The sequence below is a fragment of the Pleurodeles waltl genome, chromosome 6, assembly GCF_031143425.1.
Source record: "Pleurodeles waltl isolate 20211129_DDA chromosome 6, aPleWal1.hap1.20221129, whole genome shotgun sequence".
Lineage (NCBI taxonomy): Eukaryota > Metazoa > Chordata > Amphibia > Caudata > Salamandridae > Pleurodeles > Pleurodeles waltl.
In genome coordinates this window covers 34,447,343-34,469,685 of record NC_090445.1, presented here as the reverse complement: position 1 = coordinate 34,469,685, position 22,343 = coordinate 34,447,343, and the positions used below count along the sequence as shown (strand labels likewise).

At 47.7% G+C, this 22,343-nt stretch overlaps 1 protein-coding gene across 6 annotated transcripts in view; it reads left to right on the top strand.

The window, feature by feature from the left end:
• The window catches only part of PRRC2A (proline rich coiled-coil 2A), a 1,008,219-nt gene that overhangs the window by 251,002 nt on the left and 734,874 nt on the right, over nt 1-22,343 (top strand). For all 6 annotated transcript variants that reach the window (XM_069237153.1, XM_069237152.1, XM_069237151.1 and 3 more), the window contains exon 10: nt 6,870-6,960. In XM_069237153.1, coding sequence (XP_069093254.1) covers nt 6,870-6,960 — 91 coding nt within the window. The remainder of the gene's footprint in view (nt 1-6,869; nt 6,961-22,343) is intronic.

Genomic DNA, 22,343 nt, shown 5'->3' with positions numbered 1-22,343 from the left:
TTCTGCTTCACTAAACAGTCATCTTATGGGCCAGCTCTAGATTTATACCTGGGGTCGTTACTGACTTTCACCCGAATGAGCCTGTCATTCTGGTCTGTTTGTTGCCCCAAATCCCACATCAGCAAACGAGTCATTGCACTTGCTTTATGTGCACAACTTTTACATAGACAGGAAGAGACATTTGCTTTTCTGACCAAATTGTCTATCCTTCAACTACCCAAGTATAGGCTAACAGCTGTCCAAATAGAGAAAAAGTGATGCAGGCTGGCAGCTTGCATCAGCTTTTGCCACAACAAATTTAAGCATGATCTCCAGGGTAGCATGAGGCTGCATTCAGCACGAGCATGGTGACGACTGTAGCACTTTATGCTTGTGTGCCTTTGACTGATGTCTGCCCTGCAGCTATATGGGCAAGGGGACAAATGTTCACAAAGCACTATGGTCAAGATGTGAATGCAGAAGCCGACTTAGCAGTTGGATAGGCAGTCATGCATGCAACCTGTTTAAGTGAGGGTGAGCCTTCTTCCCACTTTCTTTTGATTGTTATAATTTTGTACTGCTTTTGATTCTGATTCAAATATGTGAATATATAAATAATCCAGAGCTGGGGAAGAAATGAGTTGCTTACCTGTAACTCCAGTTTTCCAGCATTGGTATCTATTATACATTTGCCAACAGTCCTCCTTCCTCGTCCCCAGACAGAGCCTCAATGACTATACACTCTACTCACACTTTGTGCTTTGAAATCTGAGCTGCAGCGGCCTCTAGGGACAGTAGTAGAGGGAGCACTTTCACCTTATTAGTTGAAGTTTGGATTGTTTCATATGAGGTAGATATGCTACTAAAACACTGGTTCGATGGCATGTGTAGCTGCTGATACACATGTTTTGCATAGCCCGCCATCTGGTGTTGGGTCGGAGTGTTACAAGTTGTTTTTCTTCGAAGAAGTCTTTCGAGTCACGAGACCGAGGGACTCCTCCTCTTTGCTTCCATTGCGCATGGGCGTCGACTCCATCTTCGATTGTTTTCTTTCCGCCATCGGGTTCGGACGTGTTCCTTTTCGCTCCGGGTTCGGAACGGAAAGATAGTTAAAAATTTGGAAAATTACTCCGGTATTGTTGCGTTCGGGATCGGGTTAGATAGAATCGACATCGAATCGTGAAGAGCTCCGGTAGCCCTTCGGGGTAATTTCGATCCCCCGTCGGGGCCTGGTCGGCCCGACCGCGTGTAACATCGAGGCTGATGGAACGGACCCCGTTCCGATTCTGTCCTAAATGCCACCACAAATACCTATATACAGACCAACATTTGGTCTGTAACCTGTGCCTGTCGCCCGAGCACAAAGAAGAAACTTGTGAGGCCTGTCGTGCGTTTCGATCCCGAAAAACGCTCCGTGACCGGCGAGCCAGTTATACAGAGTGGAACAGGGAAGATCAGCACCCTTCCCCCTATTAGGAGAAAAAGGAGACTTGAGTTCCAAATACAGGAACAAGCACCACAAACAAAAGTGGTGAAGAAGGTAACTCCGCCACCCTCTCCTCCACCTGTAACTCTCATATCACCGGCACAGACTCCGTCACACTCACCGGCTCACACCACCATGAGCCAAGATGACCAGGACGCTTGGGACCTATACGACGCCCCAGTGTCAGATAACAGTCCGGAGGCGTATCCTACCAAGCCCTCACCACCAGAGGACAGCACAGCGTATTCACAGGTGGTAGCTAGGGCAGCAGAGTTCCATAACGTGTCGCTACGCTCGGAACCTGTCGAGGATGACTTCCTTTTCAACACCCTCTCCTCCACCCATAGCACCTACCAGAGCCTGCCTATGCTCCCAGGAATGCTAAGGCACGCAAAGCAAATCTTCAAAGCGCCTGTCAAGAGTAGAGCAATAACACCAAGGGTGGAAAAGAAATATAAAGCACCGCCCACAGACCCTGCTTTCATCACCTCACAACTACCACCAGATTCAGTTGTAGTAGGGGCAGCTCGCAAGAGAGCCAACTCTCACACATCAGGCGATGCACCACCCCCGGATAAAGAAAGCCGCAAGTTCGACGCAGCCGGAAAAAGGGTCGCAGTACAAGCTGCAAACCAGTGGCGCATCGCTAACTCTCAAGCGCTCCTAGCGCGATATGACAGAGCCCATTGGGACGAGATGCAGCACCTCATCGAGCATCTACCCAAAGATTTACAAAAAAGGGCGAAACAGGTGGTTGAGGAGGGACAAAACATCTCCAATAACCAAATACGCTCCTCTATGGATGCAGCGGACACAGCTGCAAGAACAATTAACACAGCAGTAACCATAAGAAGGCACGCGTGGTTACGAACATCTGGCTTTAAACCGGAGATACAGCAAGCGGTGCTCAATATGCCATTCAATGAGCAACACTTGTTCGGACCTGAAGTGGACACGGCAATTGAGAAGCTAAAAAAGGACACTGACACTGCCAAGGCCATGGGCGCACTCTATTCCCCGCAGAGCAGAGGCACTTTCGGCACCTTCCGCAAAACAACCTTCAGAGGGGGGTTTCGGGGTCAGGCCACACAAGCCAGTACATCACATTCAACACCGTCTACCTACCAGGGACAGTACCAAAGGGGAGGTTTTCGGGGCCAGTACAGAGGGGGACAATTCCCTAGAAACACGGGAAAATTTCAAAGCCCAAAAACACCTGCAACCAAACAGTTACTCACAGGTCACTCATCCCCTCCACACAACACCAGTGGGGGGAAGAATAAGTCAGTATTACCAATCTTGGGAGGAAATAACAACAGACACTTGGGTCTTAGCAATTATCCAACATGGTTATTGCATAGAATTTCTCAAAATCCCTCCAAACATACCACCAAAAACACAGAATATATTAAAACAGCATTCAGACCTTCTGGAAATAGAAGTTCAAGCATTACTGCAAAAGAACGCAATAGAACTGGTACCAGGTACACAAATAAACACAGGAGTTTACTCACTGTATTTTCTAATACCAAAAAAGGACAAGACACTGAGACCAATCCTAGATCTCAGAACACTAAACACCTACATCAAATCAGAACACTTTCACATGGTCACGCTACAAGAAGTGTTACCATTGCTAAAGCAACAAGACTACATGACAACCTTAGATCTCAAAGACGTGTATTTCCACATACCGGTACATCCCTCGCACAGGAAATACCTAAGGTTCGTATTCAAAGGAATACATTACCAATTAAAAGTATTGCCGTTCGGTATAACAACCGCACCAAGAGTCTTTACAAAATGCCTAGCAGTAGTAGCTGCACACATCAGAAGGCAGCAAATACACGTATTCCCGTATCTAGACGATTGGCTAATCAAGACCAGCTCACTGACACAGTGTTCACACCACACAGATCAGGTCATACAAACCCTCTACAAACTCGGTTTCTCCGTCAACTATGCAAAATCACACATTCTGCCGTGCAAAGTACAGCAATACCTAGGAGCAACAATAGACACAACAAGGGGAATAGCCACTCCAAGTCCACAAAGGGTTCAAAATTTCCTAAAAGTTATACAAACCATGTATCCAACACAAAAAATACAGGCAAAGATGGTATTACAACTCCTAGGCATGATGTCCTCATGCATAGCCATTGTCCCGAACGCAAGACTGCACATAAGGCCCTTACAACAGTGCCTAGCATCACAATGGTCACAAGCACAGGGTCACCTTCTAGATCTGGTGTTGATAGACCGCCAAATATACATCTCGCTTCTATGGTGGAACAGTATAAATTTAAACAAAGGGCGGCCTTTCCAAGACCCAGTGCCACAATACGTGATAACAACAGATGCTTCCATGATAGGGTGGGGAGCACACCTCAATCAACACAACATTCAAGGACAATGGGACGTACATCAAACAAAGCTGCATATAAATCACCTCGAACTGCTAGCAGTTTTCCTAGCGTTAAAAGCATTCCAACCCATCATAACCCACAAGTACATTCTTGTCAAAACAGACAACATGACAACAATGTATTATCTAAACAAACAAGGGGGGACACACTCGACACAGCTGTGCCTTCTGGCACAAAAAATATGGCAATGGGCAATTCACAACCACATTCGCCTAATAGCACAGTTTATTCCAGGGATCCAGAATCAACTTGCAGACAATCTCTCTCGAGATCACCAACAGGTCCACGAATGGGAAATTCACCCCCAAATTCTAAACACTTACTTCAAACTTTGGGGAACACCTCAAATAGACTTATTTGCAACAAAGGAGAACGCAAAATGCCAAAACTTCGCATCCAGATACCCACACAGGCAGTCTCAAGGCAATGCCCTATGGATGAACTGGTCAGGGATATTTGCGTACGCTTTTCCCCCTCTCCCTCTCCTTCCATATCTAGTAAACAAATTGAGTCAAAACAAACTCAAACTCATACTGATAGCACCAACATGGGCAAGGCAACCTTGGTACACAACACTGCTAGACCTATCAGTAGTACCCCACGTCAAGTTGCCCAACAGGCCAGATCTGTTAACACAACACAAACAACAGATCAGGCATCCAAACCCAGCATCGCTGAATCTAGCAATCTGGCTCCTGAAATCCTAGAATTCGGACACTTAAACCTCACACAAGAATGCATGGAAGTCATAAAGCAAGCTAGAAGACCATCCACTAGACACTGCTATGCAAGCAAATGGAAAAGGTTTGTTTGCTACTGCCATCATAATCAAATTCAACCATTACACGCATCTCCAAAGGATGTAGTGGGTTACTTACTACACTTACAAAAATCGAACCTGGCCTTCTCTTCCATTAAAATACACCTCGCAGCAATATCTGCATATCTGCAGATTACCCATTCAACTTCACTATTTAGGATACCTGTCATTAAAGCGTTTATGGAAGGCCTCAAAAGAATTATACCACCAAGGACACCACCCGTTCCTTCATGGAACCTCAACATCGTCTTAACAAGACTCATGGGTCCACCTTTTGAACCCATGCATTCTTGCGAAATACAACTCCTAACCTGGAAAGTTGCATTTCTCATCGCCATCACATCTCTAAGAAGAGTAAGTGAAATTCAGGCGTTTACAATACAAGAACCTTTTATCCAAATACACAAAAATAAGGTAGTCCTAAGAACCAATCCTAAATTTCTACCAAAGGTTATTTCACTGTTCCACTTAAATCAAACGGTAGAACTACCAGTGTTCTTCCCACAGCCAGACTCGGTAGCTGAAAGGGCACTACATACATTAGACATCAGAAGAGCACTAATGTACTACATTGACAGAACAAAACACATCAGAAAAACTAAACAACTGTTTATTGCATTCCAAAAACCTCATACAGGAAACCCAATATCAAAACAGGGTATAGCCAGATGGATAGTTAAGTGCATCCAAATCTGCTACCTTAAAGCAAAAAGGGAGCTGCCCATTACACCAAGGGCACACTCAACCCGAAAGAAAGGCGCTAGCATGGCCTTCCTAGGGAATATTCCAATGCACAAGATATGTAAGGCAGCCACATGATCTACGCCTCACACATTTACTAAGCACTACTGTGTAGACGTGCTGTCCGCACAACAAGCCACAGTAGGTCAAGCCGTACTAAGAACTTTATTTCAGACTACTTCCACTCCTACAGGCTGAACCACCGCTTTTGGGGAGATAACTGCTTACTAGTCTATGCACAACATGTGTATCTGCAGCTACACATGCCATCGAACTGAAAATGTCACTTACCCAGTGTACATCTGTTCGTGGCATTAGTCGCTGCAGATTCACATGTGCCCACCCGCCTCCCTGGGAGCCTGTAGCCGTTTGGAAGTTATCTTCAACTTTGTAACGGGGTCCGTTCCATCGACGTTGTTCGACGCGCGGTCGGGCCGACCAGGCCCCGACGGGGGATTGAAAACTACCCCGAAGGGCACCGGAGCGCGTCGATCTTCGATGCGGTGTTGACTCTAACTACGCCGATCCCGAACGCAACAATACCGACGAAAATCTTCCGATATTAACTAACTTTCCGTTCCGAAACTCGGAGCGACAGGAAAACGTCCGAACCCGATGGCGGAAAGAAAACAATCGAAGATGGAGTCGATGCCCATGTGCAATGGAGACAGAAGGAGGAGTCACTCGGTCCCGTGACTCGAAAGACTTCTTCGAAGAAAAACAACTTTTAACACTCCGACCCAACACCAGATGGCGAGCTATGCAGAACATGTGAATCTCCAGCGACTGATGCCACGAACAGATGTACACTGGGTAAGTGACATTTTCAATTTAAACCTTAATTGGTACATACTTATTCACTCCGTTGCATGGGCACTATTACTAACACACACAACTCCTACCTCACCCTCTGCGGGGAAAACAATCGAAGATGGAGTTGACGCCCATGCGCAATGGAAGCAAAGAGGAGGAGTCCCTCGGTCTTGTGACTCGAAAGACTTCTTCGAAGAAAAACAACTTGTAACACTCCGACCCAACACCAGATGGCGGGCTATGCACAACATGTGAATCTGCAGCGACTAATGCCACGAACAGATGTACACTGGGTAAGTGACATTTTCATTCTTAAGGCCTATGGCAATTGTACTGTATATTGCTATTTAAAGGAACTAGGGATTCTCAGTCTCATGACAAAGAATGATTAAAGCATGTGAATATATGAACCATATCAGCTCTGCAGACGTGCAGTTACAGGCAGTTCACAAATTTCTTCACATTTTTAAGAGAATTGCTAATGTCAGGGAAAGCTCTTCCCCTCTGTTTTTCGTAACTGTGTTGGTCATGTCTTCCTTTACTACTTAATTTTTTTTAAAACTCTCTTGATTCACCTGAGGTCCTCTACTAAATCTTTGGACAGGTGCTCACGAAGAAGTTGATTACACTGAGAAGCTAAAGTTCAGTGATGATGAAGAAGGTAAAGAATCGGATGAAGAACGTACTGGGAACCGGTAAGGCATATTTCAGGTCTATAGCCTTTGTTCTCCTGCTTACTTACCGTTTTTTAAATGGTACTATTTTGCAAACTTAATTACTTTAGAATCCGTAGAGTCATTTTCTTCTGATAAACCTGCATTTCCGTTTTATATTCAGAGATGTTTTAAGGCTTGGGCAGATGCCAGTGCCCCACCTTCCAAGGGACCCCTTAGAAAGTAAACCTGTTTACCTTACTTCAGAGATCTGTTTCTCTTCCTCATCAGACAAATAATGTAATATTTTTGTAACCATGGTACTTGAATCAGGAGAAAATCTGTAATAATTCACACTTGTTGTGAATATAATATAATTTTTTTTAAAAACTCCCTGCCAAATGTATTTCTTGTCCTGTACCATAAACTGTTTAAGATGACACTGGTTATATTGATGTCTGATGCTTGAGATACACTCTGTATGATGCTTTGCAGGTTATTAGGTGCTCAGCTTTTGTGGAGCCAGATAATGTCCTATTTTTATGCTTTGGGCTATATTAAGGGAGAAAGCCTTGAAACGTTAAGATGTTCATTCGCAGTGTAAGCACAAAAATGTTCTCTCTTGCTTATAGTGATATTGGAACACTTTTACCACATCTACCTACAGGTTCCATATCTGTTGACCATCCCCTGGTGCTAGACTGGACCCGCAGAATTTTACATTGCTCTACTGTAGCAGGAGAGCTCAGTGGCTTCAAGTGACACCGGAAAAGTTACCGTATTTATATCACTAGAGACAGAAAGTGCATACCCCGGAGCACCAATGCCATTCGAAGCTTCTGTACTCATTCAGTGGTATTTCAACAGTGATTTTTCTCAAACTTTTTTTCTGATGGATACTTTAACTGCAGATTTCTCATGTTGTGAATTATTCTAGGCGTCACAGTGGATCTGTAGATCTCCTGCATGCATCAAGGTTTTGTCGTGAAGCTCTGCATTGATTTTGTTCCTCTTCAATACTGATCAGCAGAGCTACATATAAACGCCACCCATGCATGCCAACATCAATTCTGTTCTTTCCGCGCCTTCTGACGAGGATCTGGATCTTCTCAATGCTCCCCCCCTAAAACCACAGGGTTTAAACCATGCAGGGACTATTTAGTAACAAAGCGGACCCTTCTTTGAAGTGTTTCAAGGAGAGCAAAGCCACACTGCATTTCCTATGCTTTTCCGCTCCCTCAGGCCAATTCCACCAACAATTTTGCCTTCTCTGTGGGTACGTTAGAGGTTTTACAATCTGTTAGCGCTAGACTGATCTATACGAACAGATTTTTTATTTTTTTTTCTCTTTATATAGCTCTTGCGTCGCAGAGGCCATGGCTTTAGGAAACACTGAGGACAGCAGTACTCTGTGCTGGCCAGTCCCCTGCCTCTCCAGTGGCTGCTACCACAAAACCCTTTAATGTGTTTTTGCCAACATACAGCCTTCCCTTTGGAGGCCGCATCCAATATTTCCTTGAAGGAAAGCACCCTTTTTAACATGGTTAGCCCTCACTTTTTGCATGGTGTCTGATGTAATTTTAACTGAAGGTGCACTGGGTTACTGCTGACCAGGCCCCCAGTGCCAGATCTCTTCCCCAATTCTGCACAATTGTTTCTCGAGTGGCAAAACCTTTAGCTCCATCTGTAAGACCCTATTTAATGTTACCACAGGTACCTAGGGTGTGGGGCACTAAAGAGGGTCCCTAAGGGTTGCAGCACAAATTGTGCCACCCTAAGGGACCCCTCGCCAAGTACATGATAGACTGCCATTGCAGGCTGAGTGTCTTGGTGTAGACAAAAGTGAACATACTACATGGCACACTGCCTGTGTCCCATATCACTGCATCTAATATACGTAAGTCACCCCTCTAGCAAGCCTTAACAGCCCTAATGCAGGGTGCATTATATTACATGTGAGAGCATATCTGCACGAGCAGATGTGTCCCTGCTATGTCTGTCAATTCTCAGACATAGTAAATGGCCATGGAAGCCATTTTAAATACATGTGCTGGACAGTGGTCACTATGCGTTCCCTAGCTACATGATGGCTTCACTGAAGATAGGGATGTTTGGTATCAAACATCTTCCATTGGTGATCCCACACTTATGCTAGTGTTGAATAAACCAATACCTGCACCCAGAAGGCACCTTAAAGGTGCCCCTGAAAACTTACTAGCGACTAGTGTGTTGACTGACTGTTCCTGGCCAGGTCAGTCTCCTTAGCCACAATTCCGACCCTCTAAGGTGAGAGCAAGCTCTCTGCGAGGCCAGAGATGACATCCTACACTGGGCGGGTGGTTGACACCTCTTCAGGGCAGTATGGACATTTCAGGGCAATAAGACTTCAACGGCCTACCCCTCTTTGTAATGCACCCCCGGTCTTCCCAGGTGGCGGAGATGATCAACCCCCCTGTCCTGACCCCATTTCTTGACAGCAAGACAGATGAGAAAATTAGTTAGATTAGGTGTGCCCACATCATGCTAGCCCGGCCCTTAAGGTGGACGAGCTGAAATGGACACCACTTTATAAATTCATTCATCTTGTTTCAAGTGGAATTAGACCTCTAGGGTCAGGGTTATGCCCACTTCCCAACAGAAGTAGTCAAAAGAAAATGTAGTCACCCTAAAGGTGGGCATCCCATTGGCTGCTAGCTGGCTACATATGCCTTGAAATGGAAGAGATTCTGCACCTGGTGTTCCTCCAAAAAGATAGACCCTACGTCTTGCCAGAGGGATGTCATTCTACCATATTTTATTTCACCTGGCTAAATCAGGTCTCCAATTCTCCTCTGTTAAAGTCCATCTGGCAGCTCTGACTGCTTACAGAAAAGGTCCTTCATAAACCTTTTTCTTTAAGATACCAGTCATCAAAGATTTCCTAGAGAGGTTAAAGAAGGCCTTTCCTCCCGGTAGGCACCCTTCTCCACCATGGGAGCTTAATGTGGTCCTTTCATACCTCAAGCAACATCCATTTGAGTTCATACCCAAGGCATCTCTGAAACACCTCACTTGGAAAACTGCTTTCTTTGTGGCAATTACAGCGGATTCAAGCCCTCTGTGCTCACAAACCTTACACAGTATTCCACTCCTCCAAATTAGTGATGCAAACACATTCTAAATTTTGCCCAAGTTTATCTCTGACTTTCATGTCAACCAGTTGATTTCCTTGCCAACTATTACAAAGCCCATCTACTCCAGCTGAGAGAGCGCTTCAGTCTCTAGCCGTAAACAGGGTTTTAAAAATTTACTTGGATAAAACCAAATCTATTCAACAATCACAAGTGTTGGTTAGCAATGGGCTGGTTCGCACAGGTCTGGCCACCTCCAATCACTTTCTTGGTGGCTTGGCAGACCAAGAACACACTCTACCAGAGGTAAGTCTTCTACAACTGCCTTAATGAGGAATATTCCCTTAGCAGATATCTGCAGAGCTCCCACCTGGAGGTCTGTCCACACATTCACTAAGCATTGCTTTCTTGACTCTGATGCGGGGACAGATGCTCAAATAGGAAGGTCTTGTAGGAAGCTGGCCTGGTGTGTGGGAGAGCACCTATGGTGTTATCACCTTATACCAGGTATCCCCTATTATTGAGGAATAGACAGTGTCTAGGAAGCCAGGGCTCTGTAGAGGTAGCTGTGCGTGAGCAGCCAAGACGTATCTAGGAGATATGCAAAGCCTGTGCAATACCACTGTAGTCACACAGCACTTGCACACATTAAAGAAAAACAGTGTTACTAAAATAAAGATACTTTATTATGGTAACATAAATACTAAGTATTGTATAGGCAATACTCCACTAGCAGGTGATTAAACACGCTATTATATACGCACATTAGAATTCAGGAATTGACATAGAAAGCAATAGAAAACAGTGAAATAACAGAAAATAAGGGAGACCCTAGGGGAGACCAAATCATACACTAAGTAAGTGGAATGTGAAAGGTAATCCCCCCCCCCCCCCAACCACCCAAGGAACTAGAATACATAGAGGGAAGCTGGAGGAACGAGGAACTCCAAAAGGTAAGTACCAGGGTCTACCCCAGCGACCAGTAGAGAAGAGGTAAGTACCTGGTTTTTCTCAAAACCTACAGGTAAACTTTGTAAAAGGGACTGCAAGACCCAAGAAAGACTGAAAGAAACCAAAGGTGGATCCTGCCAGAAGAGGACCTGCAAATGAAGGGGACCAAGTCCAGCTCCAGTTGGGGCAGAAGTCACTACCCTCCCTTCTGAAGATGCAGGACCAGGTTGACGGTGGCAGAGAGTCATCTGTGCAGCACTGTAGCAGGAGAGGAGTCCCATAAGTGATGCGGCTGATGTCCCACAACAAAAGAGTAGCAGTCGGTCAGTGGTGTGGAAAAACCACCACCAAGCCTTGCCTTGGCAAAGGCAAGAGTTACAGATGAAGAGTTGCAGAGCTGTCTGGGGCTAGGAGGGTCCCGGGGGGGACTCAACCCAAGGAGGGGGAGTCCCAGGTGACCCTCAGCAGTGAGGAGAAACCGATGTTGAGGATGCAGCTCCCACAGGCAACTCGCAGACACAGGAGTTGCAGTGAGGCCCACTCAGCACACCTGGAGAGGAGTCACTGGAGCAGCAGGCAGGAGACTGTGCTTTGCAGGGAAGAGTGCTGGGGGCCGGGGCTACACAGAGCCTGAAGATCCCTTGGAAGAAGAGCCAACAAGCCTTGCTAGCTGCAAGAGTCACAGTGCACAGGGGTTCTGTCCTGCAAGGAGAGGCAAGGACTTACCATCTCTCAAGTTGGACAGCTGGTAGAGAGGACCCAAGGGGACCTCTCCAGACCACCACCTGTGATGCAGGATCCATGCAGTTTTGCAGGAGAGCAGATCCACGCAGCCAGACGTTGTTTCAGTTGGTGCCTAAGGATGTAGGGGAGTGACTCCTCAACTTTAAGGGAGATTCTTTCCTGCTTCTTGTGCAGGCTGAGGACTTGTCAGCCTCAGAGGATGCACAGCCAGGGAAATGTTGCAGTTGCTGGAATCAGTTGGAAAACAATGTTGCAAAGCGGAGTCGTCGCTGGAGTTGCAGATTGTCTGTTCCTTAAGGGTCCGTTTGCAGTTCCAGTGGCCAGTAGATGAAGTAAGCAATGCAGAAGAGTCCTGTTGGAATCTTGCATGTTGAATCTGAGGACCCACCCAAGAGGGAGAACCTATTTAGTCTAGGGGTTTGGTCATCTAGCAGGGTGATCATATATCAGGAGGCGGCTGTGACTTCACCTGCCTGAACTGGCCACTTGGATGCCACCAGGGGCATCTCTCCACCTTGGATTCAAGATGACAGAACCAAGTGGTCACCTGGAGGAGCTCTGGGCACCACCCCTGGGGTGGTTAGACAGGGGAGTGGTAACTCCCCTTTCCATTGTCCAGTTTCGCGCCAGAGCAGGGACTGGAGGTCCTTGAACCGCTTCAGACTGGTTTATGCCAGGACAACACCAAATGTGGGCTTCAAAGCATACCGGTGGCCTGGGGAGGCTATCCCTCTCAAGCTATATAAAGGGAGAGGGTGTTGTCTCCCACTCCCAAAGAAAATCCTTTCTTCTACCTTCCTGGGCTTGAACTGGTCATGCAGCAGGAGGGCAGAAACCTGTCTGTGGGATGGCAGCAGCGTGGGCTGCTTGCAAACTCTGGAGGATTGGTAGGAGCAATACTGGGGGGTCCTCTAAGGAGCCACCCCAGAGTGCATGGAATCATACCACCAATACTGACATTAGTATTGGGGTATGTTTCTGACATGTTTGATACCAAACATGCCTAGGTTCGGTGTTACATTACGTAGGTGGACCACAGGTAGCGTGTGGCCGGTACACGGGAAAAATGGATTCCCCTCAATTATGAAGTCCTGTGCATTGGAACTTAAGTTTGTAGCTGCACCTTTGCTTATGCAGGGGTGCCCTCACACACAGGAACCTGCACCCTGCCCTTTGGGCTGAAAGGGCTTACCATAGGGGTGACTTACAGTGACCTGGTGTAGTGAACTGTATTGAAAGGGTGCGTGCACCTTTTCACGCAGGCTGCAATGGGAGGCCTGCAGACGCATTTTGCATGGACTCCCATGGGTGGCATAGTACACACTGCATCCCAATGGAGACCCCTGGTGTCCCAGTGCCCTGGGTTCCCAAGTACCATATACTAGGGACTTACAGGGGGGCACCGGTATGCCAATTGTGGGGTGTACAAAGTAATTAGGCAACCAAATTTGGAGGGCGAGAGCACAATCACAGAGGTCCTGGTTAGCAGGATCCCCGTGAAAACAGTTTTAAGCACACTGATATGCAAAAGGTGGGGGGGAGCCATTAAAGTTGAGACATCATTTACATCTTACGTTAGAAGCTGACTTACATAGGGCCTGCTCCCAGGTGGCTATATTCAGTTTAGACCATTGTCGGGTCTTTGTAAGGAGATGGACTTTAGGGGTTAGCTTCCCTAATTTTGGAATGGAGAATGGGATAATGTAGTAGTCCAACCATACTACTGGCAGGGGAGATTCTACTAACATATTCGATAAGTTGGTAAAAATTGGGTCTAAAATATGACCCTTATTAAGGGTAGAGGAGCTTACCGGCTAATATGACTGAATCTCTGACAAGTCCTTCAGAAAACTGGCTGCTAGAGACAGGCAGAATCCTTAAGATGGATATTTAAGTCACCCAGTAGGGTAAAGTTGGCTGACTAGAGACTATAGGTTGCCAGTATATCTGGAATGTTCTTCACAAACTCCAAAGCAGATCCTGGAGGGCGGTAGACTGATAATCCAGAGAAAGTAAAAGTATGGGAGAGTTGGATAAAGTATAAAAGGCTCTCAAAGCGGGAGATTAAACTAGGGGTACACTTGTATTCCATATTATATTTTACAATAATAGCCAATCCGCCCCTCTCATTTTGCCAGTACAATCACACCTGGTGGTCATATAACGTAACGTCAAGGCAATTGCAATGCATTGCACACTATCCTCCTTGACCCATGTTTCTGTTTAAAAAAAAAAAAAAAAAAAAAAGAAAGAAAAGTACATCTGGCCAATGTAGGAAGTTGGCTCTGTATGTGCTATTTCAAAGTAAGGAATAGCATGCACAGAGTCCAAGGGTTCCCCTTAGAGGTAAGATAGTGGCAAAAAGAGATAATACTAATGCTCTATTTTGTGGTAGTGTGGTCGAGCAGTAGGCTTATCAAAGGAGTAGTGTTAAACATTTGTTGTACATACACACAGGCAATAAATGAGGAACACACCCTCAGAGACAAATCCAGCCAATAGGTTTTGTTATTGAAAAATATATTTTCTTAGTTTATTTTAAGAACCACAGGTTCAAATTCTACATGTAATATCTCATTTGAAAGGTATTGCAGGTAAGTACTTTAGGAACTCTGAATCATTACATTAGCATGTATACTTTTTACATAAAACACAAATAGCTGTTTTAAAAGTGGACACAGTGCAATTTTCACAGTTCCTGGGGGAGGTAAAGTATTGTTAGTTTTAACAGGTAAGTAAGTCACTTACAGGTTTCAGTTTTGGGTCCAAGGTAGCCCACTGTTGGGGGTTCAGAGCAACCCCAAAGTTATCACACCAGCAGCTCAGGGCCGGTCAGGTGCAGAGGTCAAAGACGTGCTCAAAACACGTAGGTGCTTATGGAGAACAGGGGTGCTCCAGTTCCAGTCTGCCAGCAGGTAAGTACCCGCGTCCTCGCGGGGCAGACCAGGGGGGTTTTGTAGAGCCCTTGGGGGAGGGGGAGGCACACTTGCGGCACAGGGGCGGCCACGTACAGTGTGCAAAGCAGGAGTCGGATTTTGTATAGGAAACAATGGAGGGACCCGGGGGACACTCTAGCGGTGCAGGAAGGCATGGGGGTGGGGGGCTTCTCAGGCCAGCCACCACCTGGGGGTCAATCCTGCACCGAGGTTCAGTTCCTCCTGGTCCTGGGGAATGCAGGTGCAGTGCTTGGTCCAGGCGTTTGGTCCCTTGTTACAGGCAGTCGTGGTCAGGGGGAGCCTCTGGATTCTCTCTGCAGGCGACACTGTGGGGGTTCAGGGGTGGTCGTCTCGGGCTACTCAAGGGGTCGCAGTGACCAGGGAGTCCTCCCTGTGGTGTTGGTTCTCGAGCAGGGGGTGTCGGTTGTAGAGTGTGAAGTCTCACACTTCCGGCGGGAAGAGTGAGATCTTTAAAGTTGTAGAAAAGTTGCAACTTTGTTGCAGGTTGTTGAGCAGAGCCACTGCTCACTGGAGTTTTAGTCCGGGGGTTCAGGGCAGTCTTCTGAGGCTTCAGAGGTCGCTGGTCCCTGTTGGATGTGTCGCTGGTTGCAGGTTTTCGACTCAGGAGACAGGCCAGTAGGGCTGGGGCCAAAGCAGTTGTCGACATCCATTATCTCTGCCAGCTTGTAGGTCACCAGTCCTTTGTAGTTCAGGTTGAAGGAATCTGATTTCCTGGGTTCTGGGGTGCCCCTAAATACTAAATTTAGGGGTGAGTTTAGGTCAGGAGGGTAGTAGCCAATGGCTACTGTCCTGAAGGGTGGCTAAACCCTCTTTGTGCCTCCTCCTTGTGGGGAGGAGAGACATCCCTAATCCTATTGGGGGAATCCTCCAAAATCAAGATGGAGGATTTCTAAAGGCAGGGGTCACCTCAGCTCAGGACACCTTAGGGGCTGTCCTGACTGGTGGGTGGCTCCTCCTTGTTTTTCTGATTATCTCCTCCAGCCTTGCCGCCAAAAGTGTGGGCAGTGGCCTGAGGGCCAGGCATCTCCACTAGTTGAGGCTCACCGCCAGGTGTTACAGTTCCTGCAGGGGAAGGTGATAAAGACCTCCATCCAGAGCAGGCTTTGTTCCTGGCCACAGAGTGACAAAGGCACTCACCCCACGTGGCCAACAACTTGTCTGGTTTGTGGCAGGCTGGCAGGAACTGGTCAGCCTAACACTAGTAGTCGGATTGGTATTTTAAGGGCATCTCTAAGATGCCCACTGGGTGCATTTTACAATAAATTCCACACTGGCATCAGTGTGCATTTATTGCGCTGAGAAGTTTGATACCAAACCTCCCAGATTTCAGTGTAGCCATTATGGTGCTGTGGAGTTCGTGGTTGACAAACTCCCAGACCATATACTCTTTATGGCTACCCTGCACTTACAATGTCTAAGGGTTTGCTTAGACACTGTAGGGGCATAATGCTCATGCACATATGCCCTCACCTGTTGTAGGAAGTTGGCTCTGTATGTGCTATTTCAAAGTAAGGAATAGCATGCACAGAGTCCAAGGGTTCCCCTTAGAGGTAAAATAGTGGTAAAAATAGATAATACTAATGCTCTATTTTGTGGTAGTGTGGTCGAGCAGTAGGCTTATCCAAGGAGTAGTGTTAAGCATTTGTTGTACATACACATAGACAATAAATGAGGTACACACACTCAGAGACAAATCCAGCCAATAGGTTTTGTATAGAAAAATATATTTTCTTAGTTTATTTTAAGAACCACAGGTTCAAATTTAACATGTAATATCTTGTTTGAAAGGTATTGCAGGTAAGTACATTAGAAACTTGGAATCATTTCAATTGCATGTATACTTTTCAAGTTATTCACAAATAGCTATTTCAAAAGTGGACACAGTGCAATTTTCACAGTTCCTGGGGGAGGTGAGTTTTTGTTAGTTTTACCAGGTAAGACAGACACTTACAGGGTTCAGTTCTTGGTCCAAGGTAGCCCACCGTTGGGGGTTCAGAGCAACCCCAAAGTTACCACACCAGCAGCTCAGGGCCGGTCAGGTGTAGAGTTCAAAGTGGTGCCCAAAACGCATAGGCTAGAATGGAGAGAAGGGGGTGCCCCGGTTCCGGTCTGCTTGCAGGTAAGTACCCGCGTCTTCGGAGGGCAGACCAGGGGGGTTTTGTAGGGCACCGGGGGGGACACAAGCCCACACAGAAATTTCACCCTCAGCAGCGCGGGGGCGGCCGGGTGCAGTGTAGAAACAAGCGTCGGGTTCGCAAGGTTAGTCTATGAGAGATCAACGGATCTCTTCAGCGCTGCAGGCAGGCAAGGGGGGGGCTTCCTCGGGGAAACCTCCACTTGGGCAAGGGAGAGGGACTCCTGGGGGTCACTTCTCCAGTGAAAGTCCGGTCCTTCAGGTCCTGGGGGCTGCGGGTGCAGGGTCTTTTCCAGGCGTCGGGACTTAGGTTTCAGAGAGTCGCGGTCAGGGGAAGCCTCGGGATTCCCTCTGCAGGCGGCGCTGTGGGGGCTCAGGGGGGACAGGTTTTGGTACTCACAGTCGTAGAGTAGTCCGGGGGTCCTCCCTGAGGTGTTGGTTCTCCACCAGCCGAGTCGGGGTCGCCGGGTGCAGTGTTGCAAGTCTCACGCTTCTTGCGGGGAGATTGCAGGGTCTTTAAAGCTGCTCCTTGAAACAAAGTTGCAGTCTTTTTGGAGCAGGTCCGCTGTCCTCGGGAGTTTCTGGTCGTCGTCGAAGCAGGGCAGTCCTCAGAGGATTCAGAGGTCGCTGGTCCCTTTGGAAGGCGTCGCTGGAGCAGAGTTCTTTGGAAGGCAGGAGACAGGCCGGTGAGTTTCTGGAGCCAAGGCAGTTGTCGTCTTCTGGTCTTCCTCTGCAGGGGTTTTCAGCTGGGCAGTCCTTCTTCTTGTTGTCGCAGGAATCTAATTTTCTAGGGTTCAGGGTAGCCCTTAAATACTAAATTTAAGGGCGGGTTTAGGTCTGGGGGGTTAGTAGCCAATGGCTACTAGCCCTGAGGGTGGGTACACCCTCTTTGCGCCTCCTCCCAAGGGGAGGGGGTCACATTCCTATCCCTATTGGGGGAATCCTCCATCTGCAAGATGGAGGATTTCTAAAAGTTAGAGTCACCTCAGCTCAGGACACCTTAGGGGCTGTCCTGACTGGCCAGTGACTCCTCCTTGTTATTCTCATTATTTTCTCCGGCCTTGCCGCCAAAAGTGGGGGCCGGGCCGGAGGGGGCGGGCAACTCCAGTAGCTGGAGTGTCCTGCGGTGCTGTGACAAAGGGGTGAGCCTTTGAGGCTCACCGCCAGGTGTTACAGCTCCTGCCTGGGGGAGGTGTTAGCATCTCCACCCAGTGCAGGCTTTGTTACTGGCCTCAGAGTGACAAAGGCACTCTCCCCATGGGGCCAGCAACATGTCTCTAGTGTGGCAGGCTGCTGGAACTAGTCAGCCTACACAGATAGTCGGTTAAGTTTCAGGGGGCACCTCTAAGGTGCCCTCTGGGGTGTATTTTGCAATAAAATGTACACTGGCATCAGTGTGCATTTATTGTGCTGAGAAGTTTGATACCAAACTTCCCAGTTTTCAGTGTAGCCATTATGGTGCTGTGGAGTTCGTGTTTGACAAACTCCCAGACCATATACTCTTATGGCTACCCTGCACTTACAATGTCTAAGGTTTTGTTTAGACACTGTAGGGGTACCATGCTCATGCACTGGTACCCTCACCTATGGTATAGTGCACCCTGCCTTAGGGCTGTAAGGCCTGCTAGAGGGGTGTCTTACCTATACTGCATAGGCAGTGAGAGGCTGGCATGGCACCCTGAGGGGAGTGCCGTGTCGACTTACTCGTTTTGTCCTCACTAGCACACACAAGCTGGCAAGCAGTGTGTCTGTGCTGAGTGAGAGGTCTCCAGGGTGGCATAAGACATGCTGCAGCCCTTAGAGACCTTCCTTGGCATCAGGGCCCTTGGTACTAGAAGTACCAGTTACAAGGGACTTATCTGAATGCCAGGGTCTGCCAATTGTGGATACAAAAGTACAGGTTAGGGAAAGAACACTGGTGCTGGGGCCTGGTTAGCAGGCCTCAGCACACTTTCAATTGTAAACATAGCATCAGCAAAGGCAAAAAGTCAGGGGGCAACCATGCCAAGGAGGCATTTCCTTACACAACCCCCCCCCCCCCAAACGAAAGAGGATGAGACTAACCTTTCCCAAGAGAGTCTTCATTTTCTAAGTGGAAGAACCTGGAAAGGCCATCTGCATTGGCATGGGCAGTCCCAGGTCTGTGTTCCACTATAAAGTCCATTCCCTGTAGGGAGATGGACCACCTCAACAGTTTAGGATTTTCACCTTTCATTTGCATCAGCCATTTGAGAGGTCTGTGGTCAGTTTGAACTAGGAAGTGAGTCCCAAAGAGGTATGGTCTCAGCTTCTTCAGGGACCAAACCACAGCAAAGGCCTCCCTCTCAATGGCACTCCAACGCTGCTCCCTGGGGAGTAACCTCCTGCTAATGAAAGCAACAGGCTGGTCAAGGCCATCATCATTTGTTTGGGACAAAACTGCCCCTATCCCATGTTCAGAGGCATCTGTCTGCACAATGAACTGCTTAGAATAATCTGGAGCTTTTAGAACTGGTGCTGAGCACATTGCTTGTTTCAGGGTGTCAAAGGCCTGTTGGCATTCCACAGTCCAGTTCACTTTCTTGGGCATTTTCTTGGAGGTGAGTTCATTGAGGGCTGTCACAATGGATCCATATCCCTTCACAAACCTCCTGTAATACCCAGTCAAGCCAAGGAATGCCCTGACTTGAGTCTGGGTTTTTGGAGCTACCCAGTCCAGAATAGTCTGGATCTTGGGTTGGAGTGGCTGAACTTGGCCTCCACCTACAAGGTGGCCCAAGTAAACCACAGTTCCCTGCCCTATCTGGCATTTGGATGCCTTGATAGAGAGGCCTGCAGATTGCAGAGCCTTCAAAACCTTCTTCAGGTGGACCAGGTGATCCTGCCAGGTGGAGCTAAAGACAGCAATATCATCAAGATAAGCTGTGCTAAAGGACTCCAAGCCAGCAAGGACTTGATTCACCAACCTTTGGAAGGTGGCAGGGGCATTCTTTAAACCAAAGGGCATAACAGTAAACTGATAATGCCCATCAGGTGTGGAGAATGCTGTTGTCTCTTTTGCTCCAGGTGCCATTTTTATTTGCCAGTACCCTGCTGTCAAGTCAAAGGTACTTAGGAATTTGGCAGCACCTAATTTATCTATGAGCTCATCAGCTCTAGGAATTGGATGAGCATCTGTCTTGGTGACAGAATTGAGCCCTCTGTAGTCCACACAAAACCTCATCTCTTTCTTTCCATCTTTGGTGTGAGGTTTGGGGACTAAGACCACTGGGCTAGCCCAGGGGCTGTCAGAGCGCTCAATTACTCCCAATTCCAGCATCTTGTGGACTTCCACCTTGATGCTTTCCTTAACATGGTCAGACTGCCTAAAGATTTTGTTTTTGACAGGCATGCTGTCTCCTGTGTCCACATCATGGGTACACAGGTGTGTCTGACCAGGGGTTAAGGAGAAGAGTTCAGGAAACTGCTGTAGGACTCTCCTACAATCAGCTTGCTGTTGGCCAGAGAGGGTGTCTGAGTAGATCACTCCATCTACTGTGCCATCTTTTGGGTCTGATGACAGAAGATCAGGGAGAGGTTCACTCTCTGCCTCCTGATCCTCATCTGTTACCATCAACAGATTCACATCAGCCCTGTCATGGAAGAGCTTAAGGCGGTTCACATGGATCACCCTCTTGGGGCTCCTGCTTGTGCCCAGGTCCACCAGGTAGGTGACCTGACTCTTCCTTTCTAGCACTGGGTAAGGGCCACTCCATTTGTCCTGGAGTGCCCTGGGAGCCACAGGCTCCAGAACCCAGACTTTCTGCCCTGGTTGGAACTCAACCAGTGCAGCCTTTTGGTCATACCAAAACTTCTGGAGCTGTTGGCTGGCCTCAAGGGTTTTGGTTGCCTTTTCCATGTACTCTGCCATTCTAGAGCGAAGGCCAAGTACATAGTCCACTATGTCTTGTTTAGGCTCATGAAGAGGTCTCTCCCAGCCTTCTTTAACAAGAGCAAGTGGTCCCCTTACAGGGTGACCAAACAGAAGTTCAAAGGGTGAGAATCCTACTCCCTTCTGTGGCACCTCTCTGTAAGCGAAAAGCAGACATGGCAAGAGGACATCCCATCTCCTTTTGAGTTTTTCTGGGAGCCCCATGATCATGCCTTTTAATGTCTTGTTGAATCTCTCAACTAAGCCATTAGTTTGTGGATGGTATGGTGTAGTGAATTTGTAAGTCACTCCACACTCATTCCACATGTGTTTTAGGTATGCTGACATGAAGTTGGTACCTCTGTCAGACACCACCTCCTTAGGGAAACCCACTCTGGTAAAGATACCAATGAGGGCCTTGGCTACTGCAGGGGCAGTAGTCGACCTAAGGGGAATAGCTTCAGGATACCTAGTAGCATGATCCACTACTACTAGGATGTACATATTTCCTGAGGCTGTGGGAGGTTCCAGTGGACCAACTATGTCCACACCCACTCTTTCAAAGGGGACCCCCACCACTGGAAGTGGAATGAGGGGGGCCTTTGGGTGCCCACCTGTCTTACCACTGGATTGACAGGTGGGGCAGGAGAGGCAAAACTCCTTAACCTTCTGGGACATATTGGGCCAGTAGAAGTGGTTGACTAACCTCTCCCACGTCTTGGTTTGTCCCAAATGCCCAGCCAGGGGAATATCATGGGCTAAGGTCAGAATAAACTCTCTGAACGACTGAGGCACTACCACTCTCCTAGTGGCACCAGGTTTGGGGTCTCTGGCCTCAGTGTACAGGAGTCCATCTTCCCAATAGACCCTATGTGTTCCATTTTTCTTGCCCTTGGACTCTTCAGCAGCTTGCTGCCTAAGGCCTTCAAGAGAGGGACAGGTTTCTTGTCCCTTACACAGCTCCTCCCTTGAGGGTCCCCCTGGGCCCAAGAGCTCAACCTGATAAGGTTCAAGCTCCAAAGGCTCAGTTCCCTCAGAGGGCAGAACTTCTTCCTGAGAAGAGAGGTTCCCTTTTTCTGACTGTGTTGCAGTTGGTTTCCCAACTGACTTTCCTTTTCTCTTGGTAGGCTGGGCCATTTTTCCAGACTCCAGCTCTACTTTTTCACCCTGTGCCTTGCATTGTGCTCTTGTTTTTACACACACCAGTTCAGGGATACCCAGCATGGCTGCATGGGTTTTTAGTTCTACCTCAGCCCATGCTGAGGACTCCAGGTCATTTCCAAGCAGACAGTCTACTGGGATGTTTGAGGAGACCACCACCTGTTTCAGGCCATTGACCCCTCCCCATTCTAAAGTTACCATTGCCATGGGATGTGCTTTAGTTTGATTGTCAGCATTGGTGACTGTATAAGTTTTTCCAGTCAGGTATTGGCCAGGGGAAACCAGTTTCTCTGTCACCATGGTGACACTGGCACCTGTATCCCTCAGGCCCTCTACACTTGTCCCATTAATAAAGAGCTGCTGCCTGTATTTTTGCATGTTAGGGGGCCAGGCAGCTAGTGTGGCTAAATCCACCCCACCCTCAGAGACTAGAGTAGCTTCAGTGTGGACCCTGATTTGCTCTGGGCACACTGTTGATC